The sequence below is a fragment of the Oncorhynchus nerka genome, linkage group LG11 (genome assembly GCF_034236695.1).
Source record: "Oncorhynchus nerka isolate Pitt River linkage group LG11, Oner_Uvic_2.0, whole genome shotgun sequence".
In the NCBI taxonomy this organism is placed as follows: domain Eukaryota; kingdom Metazoa; phylum Chordata; class Actinopteri; order Salmoniformes; family Salmonidae; genus Oncorhynchus; species Oncorhynchus nerka.
The window spans coordinates 38,642,034-38,656,064 of NC_088406.1; the positions used below are offsets into that span (position 1 = coordinate 38,642,034).

The following is a 14,031-nucleotide window of genomic DNA, read 5'->3' on the forward strand; positions in this document are numbered from 1 at the left end:
GACTGTGGGTAGGACTGTGGGTGGTTGTAGTAGTGTGGTGTAGCAGTGGTCTGATACTAGTAGACCTTCGTCTCTCCTCTCCACAGCGTCTATAATAAGGCCTGTCTGTATCAGGACCTCAGAGTGGCATGTGGCTGGTGTCACAGTGATCTGCTCCAGGCCATGCTGTGGTTGTGGCTCAGGCTCTGCTCTGTCCTGCTGTGACAATACAATAGGCCTACCCCATAATGTCTTTATGACCTGGCTCTCAGAAGACAAAGACCATACAGCATCTATCAAGTAGTCAACCCAAAACATGTTTTATATATATATATATATATATATATATATATATGCTAATATGGTGTATTTACAGATTGTGAGAGAAACTGCTGCTTGATTCGTGAATGTGAATTGACCATGTTAGAGCAGTATGTCTATGTACAGTTGTCACTAATAGTTACCACTTCATGGTAGTATGTTGTTGGTGATGTAGGGGTTAATCTGTGTTGTACAGCATGTCATCATCATGGCATCTCCACACTGTTAATCTGTGTTCATATAGACAGTACAGCATGGCATCTCTACACTGTTAATCTGTGTTCATATAGACAGCACAGCATGGCATCTCCACACTGTTAATCTGTGTTCATATAGACAGTACAGCATGGCATCTCTACACTGTTAATCTGTGTTCATATAGACAGTACAGCATGGCATCTCTACACTGTTAATCTGTGTTCATATAGACAGTACAGCATGGCATCTCTACACTGTTAATCTGTGTTCATATAGACAGCACAGCATGGCATCTCTACACTGTTAATCTGTGTTCATATAGACAGTACAGCATGGCAACTCCACACTGTTCATCTGTGTTCATATAGACAGTACAGCATGGCATCTCTACACTGTTAATCTGTGTTCATATAGACAGTACAGGATGGCATCTCTACACTGTTAATCTGTGTTCATATAGACAGTACAACATGGCATCTCTACACTGTTAATCTGTGTTCATATAGACAGTACAGCATGGCATCTCCACACTGTTCATCTGTGTTCATATAGACAGTACAGCATGGCATCTCTACACTGTTAATCTGTGTTCATATAGACAGTACAGCATGGCATCTCCACACTGTTAATCTGTGTTCATATAGACAGTACAGCATGGCATCTCTATACTGTTAATCTGTGTTCATATAGACAGTACAGCATGGCATCTCCACACTGTTAATCTGTGTTCATATAGACAGTACAGCATGGCATCTCTACACTGTTAATCTGTGTTCATATAGACAGTACAGCATGGCATCTCTACACTGTTAATCTGTGTTCATATAGACAGTACAGCATGGCATCTCTACACTGTTAATCTGTGTTCATATAGACAGTACAGCATGGCATCTCCACACTGTTAATCTGTGTTCATATAGACAGTACAGCATGGCATCTCTACACTGTTAATCTGTGTTCATATAGACAGTACAGCATGGCATCTCTACACTGTTAATCTGTGTTCATATAGACAGTACAGCATGGCATCTCTACACTGTTAATCTGTGTTCATATAGACAGTACAGCATGGCATCTCTACACTGTTCATCTGTGTTCATATAGACAGTACAGCATGGCATCTCCACACTGTTAATCTGTGTTCATATAGACAGTACAGCATGGCATCTCTACACTGTTAATCTGTGTTCATATAGACAGTACAGCATGGCATCTCTACACTGTTAATCTGTGTTCATATAGACAGTACAGCAGGCATCTCTACAGTGTTCATATAGACAGCATCATCTACACTGTTAATCTGTGTTCATATAGACAGTACAGCATGGCATCTCTACACTGTTAATCTGTGTTCATATAGACAGTACAGCATGGCATCTCTACACTGTTAATCTGTGTTCATATAGACAGTACAGCATGGCATCTCTACACTGTTAATCTGTGTTCATATAGACAGTACAGCATGGCATCTCTACACTGTTAATCTGTGTTCATATAGACAGTACAGCATGGCATCTCTACACTGTTAATCTGTGTTCATATAGACAGTAATCTGGAGTTGACCCACTGTTAAAAATCATTGTAATGCCAGCTCTGGCTTTATGTGCAGATATCCTATCAACATCATTACTGTCTCTAGGCCTACTTCAAACCGCTGATTTGTCATTTTACTATACCCTAAAAACGTAATATATAAATCAGAGAAACAAATCCCAAAAATGTGTTAATGGGTTGCGTCCGAAATAGTACCATATTCCCTACATAGGGCAATAGAACCTGATCAAAAGTAGTGCACTATAAAGGAAATAGGGTACCATTTTGGGCTCAGCCATGTTCTCTTGTTACCTCTGACAGCGATCATTAGTCCAGACTTCTATGTCTGTGGGTTTGAGTGAAATAGTTCATTTCCTCACACTGGGTGATGAATGTATGACTGCTGCTGGTGGTGTGGATAATTAGATTGCCTTTGAGCTAAGCCCTCTGGCCCTCTGGCCCTGTGGCCCTGTGGCCCTCTGGCCCTGTAATCGTAATCACATGGATCCATTTGTCTCCCCAGTCATTAAGTCATGAAGCAGTTCAATAATATTACCTTAGTTATTGCCTCAGTCCCCCTGAAGGAGCTGGAGTCTGTTAGTGAAGACAAAGAGACTGCCTGGGTTATACCAGAGAGGAAGAGGTGACGCGAGAGGGATAATCTGTCTTCCCCAGCAGTTTGTGTGTGTGTGTGTGGGGGGGGGGGGGGTTTGTGCCTGATCATCACTAGTTACCACAGTCACAAAGTCTCAAATCAAATTTTATTGGTCACATACACATATACAGCAGATGTTATTGTGGGTTTAGTGAAACGCTTGTGTTCCTAGCTTCAACAGTGCAGTAGTATCTAACAGGTCAGAATGATACACACTAATCTAAAAGTAAAATAATGGAATTAAGAAATATATAAATATTAGATTGAGCCATGTTGGAGTGTCATAGACTAGAATACAGTAGAATAGAATACAGTATATACATATGACATGAGTAAAGCAGTATGTAAACATTATTTAAACATTATTAAAGTGACTAGTGTTCTGTTATTAAAGTGATTCCATGTCTCTATGTATATAGGGCAGCAGCCTCTAAGGTGCAGGGTTGCGTAACCGGGTGGAAGCCGGCTAGTGATGGCTATTTAACAATCTGATGGCCTTGAAATTGAGATTGAAAAACAGCTTCTATCTCTCGCTCCCAGTTTTGATGCACCTGTACTGACCTCACCTTCTGGATGATAACGGGGTGAACAGGTAGCGGCTCGGGTGGTTGTTGTCATTGATGATCTGTTTGGCCTTTCTGTGACACCGGGTGCTGTATGTGTCCTGGAGGGCAGGTAGTTTGCCCCAGGTGATGCGTTGGTCAGATCGCACCACCCCTGGAGAGCCCTGTGGTTGTGGGCGGCGTGGTCGCCGTACCAGGCGGTGATACAGCTCGACATCTGTAAAAGTTTGTGGGTTTTAGGGGCCTCAGCCTCCTGAGGTTAAAGAGGTGCTGCTGCGCCTTCACATGTCAGTGATGTGTACGCCGAGGAACTTGAAGCTTTCCACCTTCTTCACTTGTCAGTGATGTGTACGCCGAGGAACTTGAAGCTTTCCACCTTCTTCACTTGTCAGTGATGTGGACTCCGAGGAACTTGACGCTTTCCACCTTCTTCACTTCTCAGTGATGTGTACGCCGAGGAACTTGAAGCTTTCCACCTTCTTCACATGTCAGTGATGTGTACGCCGAGGAACTTGAAGCTTTCCACCTTCTTCACATGTCAGTGATGTGTACGCCGAGGAACTTGAAGCTTTCCACCTTCTTCACATGTCAGTGATGTGTACGCCGAGGAACTTGAAGCTTTCCACCTTCTTCACTTGTCAGTGATGTGTACGCCGAGGAACTTGAAGCTTTCCACCTTCTTCACATGTCAGTGATATGTAAGCCGAGGAACTTGACGCTTTCCACCTTCTTCACTTGTCAGTGATGTGTACGCCGAGGAACTTGAAGCTTTCCATCTTCTTCACTTGTCAGTGATGTGTACGCCGAGGAACTTGAAGCTTTCCACCTTCTTCACTTGTCAGTGATGTGTACGCCGAGGAACTTGACGCTTTCCACCTTCTTCACTTGTCAGTGATGTGTTTCCTAAGCAGGAACTTGAAGCTTTCCACCTTCTTCACTTGTCAGTGATGTGTATGTCCGAGGAACTCTTTGATGAAGCTTTCCACCTTCTTCACTTGTCAGTGATGTGTACGCCGAGGAACTTGACGCTTTCCACCTTCTTCACTTGTCAGTGATGTGTACGCCGAGGAACTTGACGCTTTCCACCTTCTTCACATGTCAGTGATGTGTACGTCGAGGAACTTGAAGCTTTCCACCTTCTTCACTTGTCAGTGATGTGTACGCCGAGGAACTTGAAGCTTTTCACCTTCTCCACTGCGGTCCCTTCGATGTGGTTAGGGACGTGCTCCCTCTGCTGTTTCCTGAATCACAATCAGCTCCTTTGTTTTGTTTACGTTGAGCGAGAGGTAATTTACCTGCCACCACTCCACCAGGGCCCTCACCTCCTCCCTGTAGGCTGTCTCATCATTGTTGATAATCAAGCCTGCCACTGTTGTGTCGTCTGCAAACTTGATGATTGAGTTGGAGGCATGCATTGCAACGTAGTCATCGGTGAACAGGGAGTACAGGAGGGGGCTGAGCACGCACCCTTGTGGGGCCCCTGTTTTGAGAATCAGCGAAGTGGAGGTGTTGTTTCCTACCTTCACCACATGGGGGGCGACCCGTTAGGAAGTCCAGGACCCAGTTGCACAGGGCTGGGTTCAGACCCAGGGCCCAGAGCTTAAGGATGAGCTTGGAGGGCACTATGGTGTTGAATGCTGAACTATAGTCAATGAGCAGCGTTTTTACGTAGGAATTCCTCTTGTCCAGATGGGATAGGACAGTGTGCAGTGTGATGGCGATTGCATCGTCTGTGGATCTATTGGGGCGGTAAGTAAATTGCAGTGGGTCTAGAGTGTCAGGTAGGGTAGAGGTGATATGATCCTTGACTAGTCTCTCAAAGCACATGATGATGGAAGTTAGTGCTACTGAGCGATAAGTCATTTAGTTCAATTACCTTTGTCCACCCTCCTATTTCTACAATTTATCTTCTTAAAATGTGATTTTAAACCTAACCACACTGCTAACCTTATGCCTATCCATACCCTTAAAATTACATTTAAACCAAGAGCAAATGTTTGTTTTCAGGAATACGATACATTGACTTTGTGGCTGAGGTAACCGTTCTGCATGTTCACACACGTACAGTATATGCCCTGTCAATGGCTAGAATAGTCCCACCTGACCTTGCCTCCTCCCTACTGCCTTCCTGCCATTTGTTAACATTTATTTACATTGTTAGAGTGGCCAATAGAGAATCTGGTCAATATAATGGATCGATCATCTGTGTTTATAGGGATATGGTTGGATAAACTAGGAGAGTACCCTTGACTTTATCTCCTAATGATGATGATGATGATGACGCTGTTTCTGGTCATCAAGTAATTATTCTATACAATGACATCTTACTCCTGTGAAGCCTTGAACAGATCGTGATCCTGTCCTCCCTTCGTATGGTCAGGTGGGGCCTCCTCTTTCTCCATAGTTGCACTATGATTTTCTATTAATTCACACCAATCCAATGCTTCGACAATCTATGAAGAAAAGTAAGCATGGATACCCTCCAGGGGAAAGAGTCTGTATTCGTAATGCAGCTTGTTTCACAGTGTTCTCACCTGTTCATCTCTCTTTCTTCAGGTGAAAAGGTGCTTGTGCTCCTTCTCCCTGTGAATGTCTGTCACCATGGCGAAGCGTGAGACGGGCAGCACCAGCCCAGTGGTTCGGCAGATAGACAAACAGTTCCTGGTCTGCAGCATCTGTCTGGACCACTACCACAACCCTAAAGTCCTGCCCTGCCTACACACCTTCTGTGAGAAGTAAGTCTCTACCATACACCATACACCCTACACCTAACCACTACCACAACCCTAAAGTCCTGCCCTGCCTACACACCTTCTGTGAGAAGTCTCTACCATACACCCTACACCTAACCACTACCACAACCCTAAAGTCCTGCCCTGCCTACACACCTTCTGTGAGAAGTCTCTACCATACACCCACACCTAATCACTACCACAACCCTAAAGTCCTGCCCTGCCTACACACCATCTGTGAGAAGTAAGTCTCTACCATACACCCTACACCTAACCACTACCACAACACTGAAGTCCTGCCCTGCCTACACACCTTCTGTGAGAAGTAAATCTCTACCATACACCATACACCCACACCTAACCACTACCACAAACCTAAAGTCCTGCCCTGCCTACACACCTTCTGTGAGAAGTAAATCTCTACCATACACCCTACACCCACACCTAACCACTACCACAACCCTAAAGTCCTGCCCTGCCTACACACCTTCTGTGAGAAGTAAGTCTCTACCATACACCCTACACCCACACCTAACCACTACCACAACCCTAAAGTCCTGCCCTGCCTACACACCTTCTGTGAGAAGTAAGTATCTACCATACACCCTACACCCACACCTAACCACTACCACAACCCTAAAGTCCTGCCCTGCCTACACACCTTCTGTGAGAAGTAAGTCTCTACCATACACCCTACACCCACACCTAACCACTACCACAACCCTAAAGTCCTGCCCTGCCTACACACCTTCTGTGAGAAGTAAATCTCTACCATACACCCTACACCCACACCTAACCACTACCACAACCCTAAAGTCCTGCCCTGCCTACACACCTTCTGTGAGAAGTAAGTCTCTACCATACACCCTACACCTAACCACCACTACCACAACCCTAAAGTCCTGCCCTGCCTACACACCTTCTGTGAGAAGTAAGTCTCTACCATACACCCTACACCCACACCTAACCACTACCACAACCCTAAAGTCCTGCCCTGCCTACACACCTTCTGTGAGAAGTAAGTCTCTACCATACACCCTACACCCACACCTAACCACTACCACAACCCTAAAGTCCTGCCCTGCCTACACACCTTCTGTGAGAAGTAAGTCTCTACCATACACCCTACACCCACACCTAACCACTACCACAACCCTAAAGTCCTGCCCTGCCTACACACCTTCTGTGAGAAGTAAGTCTCTACCATACACCCTACACCTAACCACTACCACAACCCTAAAGTCCTGCCCTGCCTACACACCTTCTGTGAGAAGTAAGTCTCTACCATACACCCTACACCCACACCTAACCACTACCACAACCCTAAAGTCCTGCCCTGCCTACACACCTTCTGTGAGAAGTAAGTCTCTACCATACACCCTACACCCACACCTAACCACTACCACAACCCTAAAGTCCTGCCCTGCCTACACACCTTCTGTGAGAAGTAAGTCTCTACCATACACCCTACACCCACACCTAACCACTACCACAACCCTAAAGTCCTGCCCTGCCTACACACCTTCTGTGAGAAGTAAGTCTCTACCATACACCCTACACCCACACCTAACCACTACCACAACCCTAAAGTCCTGCCCTGCCTACACACCTTCTGTGAGAAGTAAGTCTCTACCATACACCCTACACCCACACCTAACCACTACCACAACCCTAAAGTCCTGCCCTGCCTACACACCTTCTGTGAGAAGTCTCTAAGTCTCTACCATACACTGTGAGAAGTAAGTCTCTCCTACACTACACCCACACACCTAACCACTACCACAACCCTAAAGTCCTGCCCTGCCTACACACCTTCTGTGAGAAGTAAGTCTCTACCATACACCCTACACCCACACCTAACCACTACCACAACCCTAAAGTCCTGCCCTGCCTACACACCTTCTGTGAGAAGTAAGTCTCTACCATACACCCTACACCTAACCACTACCACAACCCTAAAGTCCTGCCCTGCCTACACACCTTCTGTGAGAAGTAAGTCTCTACCATACACCCTACACCCACACCTAACCACTACCACAACCCTAAAGTCCTGCCCTGCCTACACACCTTCTGTGAGAAGTAAGTCTCTACCATACACCCTACACCCACACCTAACCACTACCACAACCCTAAAGTCCTGCCCTGCCTACACACCTTCTGTGAGAAGTAAGTCTCTACCATACACCCTACACCCACACCTAACCACTACCACAACCCTAAAGTCCTGCCCTGCCTACACACCTTCTGTGAGAAGTAAGTCTCTACCATACACCCTACACCCACACCTAACCACTACCACAACCCTAAAGTCCTGCCCTGCCTACACACCTTCTGTGAGAAGTAAGTCTCTACCATACACCCTACACCCACACCTAACCACTACCACAACCCTAAAGTCCTGCCCTGCCTACACACCTTCTGTGAGAAGTAAGTCTCTACCATACACCCTACACCCACACCTAACCACTACCACAACCCTAAAGTCCTGCCCTGCCTACACACCTTCTGTGAGAAGTAAGTCTCTACCATACACCCTACACCCACACCTAACCACTACCACAACCCTAAAGTCCTGCCCTGCCTACACACCTTCTGTGAGAAGTAAGTCTCTACCATACACCCTACACCCACACCTAACCACTACCACAACCCTAAAGTCCTGCCCTGCCTACACACCTTCTGTGAGAAGTAAGTCTCTACCATACACCCTAACACTACCACAACCCTAAAGTCCACTTCTGTGACCACAACCCCTAACCCACACCTAACCACTACCACAACCCTAAAGTCCTGCCACTGCCTACACACCTTCTGTGAGAAGTAAGTCTCTACCATACACCCTACACCCACACCTAACCACTACCACAACCCTAAAGTCCTGCCCTGCCTACACACCTTCTGTGAGAAGTAAGTCTCTACCATACACCCTACACCCACACCTAACCACTACCACAACCCTAAAGTCCTGCCCTGCCTACACACCTTCTGTGAGAAGTAAGTCTCTACCATACACCCTACACCCACACCTAACCACTACCACAACCCTAAAGTCCTGCCCTGCCTACACACCTTCTGTGAGAAGTAAGTCTCTACCATACACCCTACACCCACACCTAACCACTACCACAACCCTAAAGTCCTGCCCTGCCTACACACCTTCTGTGAGAAGTAAGTCTCTACCATACACCCTACACCCACACCTAACCACTACCACAACCCTAAAGTCCTGCCCTGCCTACACACCTTCTGTGAGAAGTAAGTCTCTACCATACACCCTACACCAGGGATCATCAACTAAATTCAGCCGCAGGCCGATTTGTTCTTGAGCAGATGATCAGGGGGCCGGAACATAATGACAAATAATCTGTAGACTGCTGATTGACCGCTAGAAGTCCAAACAGATATAATATTTGACTTAAACATCATAATTTCAAAACTTGCTTACATTTGTATATGATCACATATATCTCTATCATGCGTGGGAATACTTGGAGCTGATTTGCTGGTGTTTTTACAGTCTTTTATGTCCAACAATAATTTGTATTTTTTTAAATGTGCTTTTTGGCTCAGAACTTGGGGGGCAAATAAAATCACAGCCAGTTGGGGAACCCTACCCTACACCCTAACCACTACCGCAACACTGAAATCCTGCTCTGACTACACACCTTCTGTGAGAAGAGATTTGAACCCTACCTCTCCCTAACCTTAACTACTGGCACAATCCCAAGGTTCTGCTGGGGTCTGGTAGATCCTGCTGTGTGTAGGTGGAAATGAACTCAAATTAATGGTCTTTGCAAAACTACTTTACCAGATGTATTTCTCACTTATTTTAATCTAAGGAAAATGTATTTCCTGCCCTGCAATAGTGAGTTGTTGAACTAGGTCAGGACATGAGGTAATGTTTGCGAGAGAGGGTAAGTTCTTGCGGCATAAAGTCATGAGAGTCATGTGTTATGGCATTAAGTCATGAGAGTCATGTATGTGTTATGGCATTCATTCATGAGAGTCATGTGTTATGGCATTAAGTCATGAGAGTCATGTGTTATGGCATAAAGTCATGAGAGTCATGTGTTATGGCATTAAGTCATGAGAGTCATGTGTTATGGCATTAAGTCATGAGAGTCATGTGTTATGGCATTAAGTCATGAGAGTCATGTGTTATGGCATTAATTCATGAGAGTCATGTATGTGTTATGGCATTAATTCATGAGAGTCATGTGTTATGGCATTAAGTCATGAGAGTCATGTGTTATGGCATTAAGTCATGAGAGTCATGTGTTATAACATTAATTCATGAGAGTCATGTGTTATGGCATTAAGTCATGAGAGTCATGTGTTATGGCATTAAGTCATGAGAGTCATGTGTTATGGCATTAATTCATGAGAGTCATGTGTTATGGCATTAATTCATGAGAGTCATGTGTTATGGCATTAAGTCATGAGAGTCATGTGTTATGGCATTAAGTCATGAGAGTCATGTGTTATAACATTAATTCATGAGAGTCATGTGTTATGGCATTAAGTCATGAGAGTCATGTGTTATGGCATAAAGTCATGAGAGTCATGTGTTATAGCATAAAGTCATGAGAGTCATGTGTTATGGCATTAATTCATGAGAGTCATGTGTTATGGCATTAAGTCATGAGAGTCATGTGTTATAGCATAAAGTCATGAGAGTCATGTGTTATGGCATAAAGTCATGAGAGTCATGTGTTATGGCATTAAGTCATGAGAGTCATGTATGTGTTATGGCATTCATTCATGAGAGTCGTGTGTTATGGCATTAATTCATGAGAGTCATGTATGTGTTATGGCATTAATTCATGAGAGTCATGTGTTATGGCATTAAGTCATGAGAGTCATGTATGTGTTATGGCATTAATTCATGAGAGTCATGTGTTATGGCATTAAGTCATGAGAGTCATGTGTTATGGCATAAAGTCATGAGACTCTCATGAGAGTCATGTGTTATGGCATTAAGTCATGAGAGTCATGTGTTATGGCATTAATTCATGAGAGTCATGTGTTATGGCATTAAGTCATGAGAGTCATGTGTTATGGCATTAAGTCATGAGAGTCATGTGTTATAGCATTAATTCATGAGAGTCATGTGTTATGGCATTAAGTCATGAGAGTCATGTGTTATGGCATTAAGTCATGAGAGTCATGTGTTATGGCATTAAGTCATGAGAGTCATGTATGTGTTATGGCATTAATTCATGAGAGTCATGTGTTATGGCATTAAGTCATGAGAGTCATGTGTTATGGCATTAAGTCATGAGAGTCATGTGTTATAACATTAATTCATGAGAGTCATGTGTTATGGCATTAATTCATGAGAGTCATGTGTTATGGCATTAAGTCATGAGAGTCATGTGTTATAGCATAAAGTCATGAGAGTCATGTGTTATGGCATAAAGTCATGAGAGTCATGTACAGTATGTGTATGCCAGAGATTTCCTTATCAGCTTGGCTTCCCAGTGACTTAAGGTGACAGGCAGTCTCCCCAGGCCTGGTGGAGGGAGAGCAGGGTGCATTCTCCTGAGGGTGCCAGGCTACTGCTGCTTCACCCATCCCACCACATATTCACATGAAGAGGGTCCACAAGCACCTTTCAGCTGGAGAGGGAGAGGGTGAGAGAGACTGAGAGAGGAAGAGAAAGGAGAACGCAGAGGAACAGTGAGCATTCTCCTGATGGTGGCACAGTCCACAGTGGTGCTGCCAGCTAGCAGCTCTTTCCACCCTTGCTACTCTCACTTGACAGGAATGCTCTCATCAGCACTCTCTGCTCTCCATATTGCCAGACACAGCTCACTGACATCTGCTCTGTCCTCTGCCATGTCTGTTCTGTTCACATCATCTTCTGGAGAGGGCTGCAGCAATGTTGTAAGCTCCTTGACTTGACCCTTTGTATTGGTGCCAATTGGTAAAAGGGTTGACATTTGTCTAAATGTGATGAGCACCATTAACTTGACATGGTTTATAACAAGCCATCCCTGTTGTTCTCCTCTCTTTTCCAGATGCCTCCAGAACTACATCCCCCCTCAGTCCCTGACACTATCGTGTCCCGTGTGTCGTCAGACATCCATCCTGCCAGAGAAGGGCGTGGCCGCGCTGCAGAACAACTTCTTCATAACCAACCTGATGGAGGTGCTGCAGAGGGACCCAGAGTGTTCTCCTCCAGAGGCCTGCAGTGTGCTGGAGTCAGTCAGTGCTGCTGCCGCCTGCCAGCCGCTCTCCTGCCCCAACCACGAGGGCAAGGTAGGCTTCTATTACCCCTCTGCTGCCCCAACAAAGTGGGAAAGGTCTGGCATCTAATTGATGACACATTGGCGTCGCTGACTGTTAGTGAACACAACTGATTTTAGATCAGTACCTGTATCCACAAAACATTTCAGAGCTGGAGGGCTGATCTAGAATCTGTCCATATAATCTGATTCATTATGATCTAAAAGGCCAAACTGATCCTAGATCATCACTCCTACTATGAGACGCTTAGTCGATATGCGCCATGGACTAGCTAAATCAGTACGTATCTGAGTTGAAGGAAGAATGTCTGAGGGCCGACCGTGCCAGTTTTTTATTGAAGTGAGCCTTTTGTTCACAATTGTGGATTCACACCAATTACAAACCCCTAAACATTGAGTAAATGTATCCATGTTTGACCTTGTCACTGTATGAACCTGCCTGGTCTGTGGTGAGTCATCATGTGTGTTGAGCTGTGCTGTGTGTTGCTCCCCTCCACCCCCTGCAGGTGATGGAGTTCTACTGCGAGTCGTGTGAGACTGCCATGTGTTTGGAGTGTACTGAGGGAGAGCACAGGGAACATGTGACTGTCCCTCTGAGAGATGTCTTGGAGCAACAGAAAGCAGCCCTGAAGACCCAGCTGGATGCCATACGCAACAGGTACTGGATGGTAAAACGGTCTATACTGCTCTGTCTGTAATGATGGATGGTTTTAGGGTTGTTAAAGCCCTATTCTGAGTTCATTGACCACTGTGTGTGTACACACTGGATAAGTCTGGTAAGTGCAATGACAAAGTACCAGAGGGCAGTTTTCCAGTCTCTAGGTTTCAGCTTCTAATGGAGGACTGAAGATCGATGGAAATTGCACACACATTTAGTCAGTTCCTCTGTTCATGCCCGTTGGTTACTTGATCTGACTGTAAAGTTGTGACAGTATACTGTTTCCTCTTCCTGTCCCAGGCTGCCCCAGCTGAGGGCTGCTATAGAGCTGGTAGGGGAGATCTCCAAGCAGCTGACTGACAGGAAGAACGAGGCGGTGACAGAGATCAGCTGTACCTTTGAGGAGCTAGAGAGGGCGCTACACCTCAGGAAGACCACCCTCATCACTGACCTGGAGAACATCTGCTGCACCAAGCAGAAGGTACCTGCAACCGGATTAGGTCTGCTGTTCCAAATGACACCCTATTTCCTATTTAGTGCACTACTTTTGACCAGGACCTGATCAAAGGTAGGGCACTGTATAAGGAATAGGGGGTCATTTGGGACACATTGATGGTCTATCTCTCTCTTACTTCTGTGAATGACTATCTCTCGACTCTCTTTCTCTCTCGGTCTTACCTCTTTTTCTCCCTTTCTCTTCACTCTGTTTCTGACTACCTACCTACCTACCTACCTACCATTCTCTCTCTCACCTCTCCTCCCTGTCCCCAACTATCCCTCTCTCCTCCTCCCTGTCTCCAACTATCCCTCCTTCCTCTCCTCCCTCTCTTAGCATCTCTCCTCTTCTCTCTGTCTGTAGGTGCTCCAGGCCCAGCTCTCCTCTCTCCTGCAGGGTAAGGACAACATCCAGAGCTGCAGTAGTTTTACGGAGCAGGCTCTGAGCCATGGCAGTGCTACAGAGGTTCTGCTGGTCCAGAAACAGATGGGAGAGAGGGTCAGCGCCCTGGCCCGACACACCTACCCAGAACAGGTTTGTGGACACGTTTATTTGTTTGTTTCACATATATACATAGCCTATATCATCATTGTATATGTCCCAAATGGGCCCCGGTCAAATGTAGTGTACTATATAGGGAATAGGTTG

At 45.5% G+C, this 14,031-nt stretch overlaps 1 protein-coding gene across 3 annotated transcripts in view; it reads left to right on the forward strand.

Moving 5' to 3' along the window:
• The window catches only part of LOC115136835 (tripartite motif-containing protein 3-like), a 72,120-nt gene that overhangs the window by 41,781 nt on the left and 16,308 nt on the right, over positions 1-14,031 (forward strand). For 2 of the 3 annotated variants that reach the window (XM_065024498.1, XM_065024499.1), the window contains exons 2-6: positions 5,806-5,984; positions 12,002-12,242; positions 12,736-12,887; positions 13,188-13,368; positions 13,747-13,917. In XM_065024498.1, the coding sequence (XP_064880570.1) occupies positions 5,839-5,984; positions 12,002-12,242; positions 12,736-12,887; positions 13,188-13,368; positions 13,747-13,917 (891 nt within the window). In that variant the 5' untranslated portion in view covers positions 5,806-5,838. Of the gene's footprint in view, positions 1-5,805; positions 5,985-9,190; positions 9,237-12,001; positions 12,243-12,735; positions 12,888-13,187; positions 13,369-13,746; positions 13,918-14,031 lie in introns of those variants that run through there. The other variant, XM_065024500.1, reaches the window with a different exon arrangement.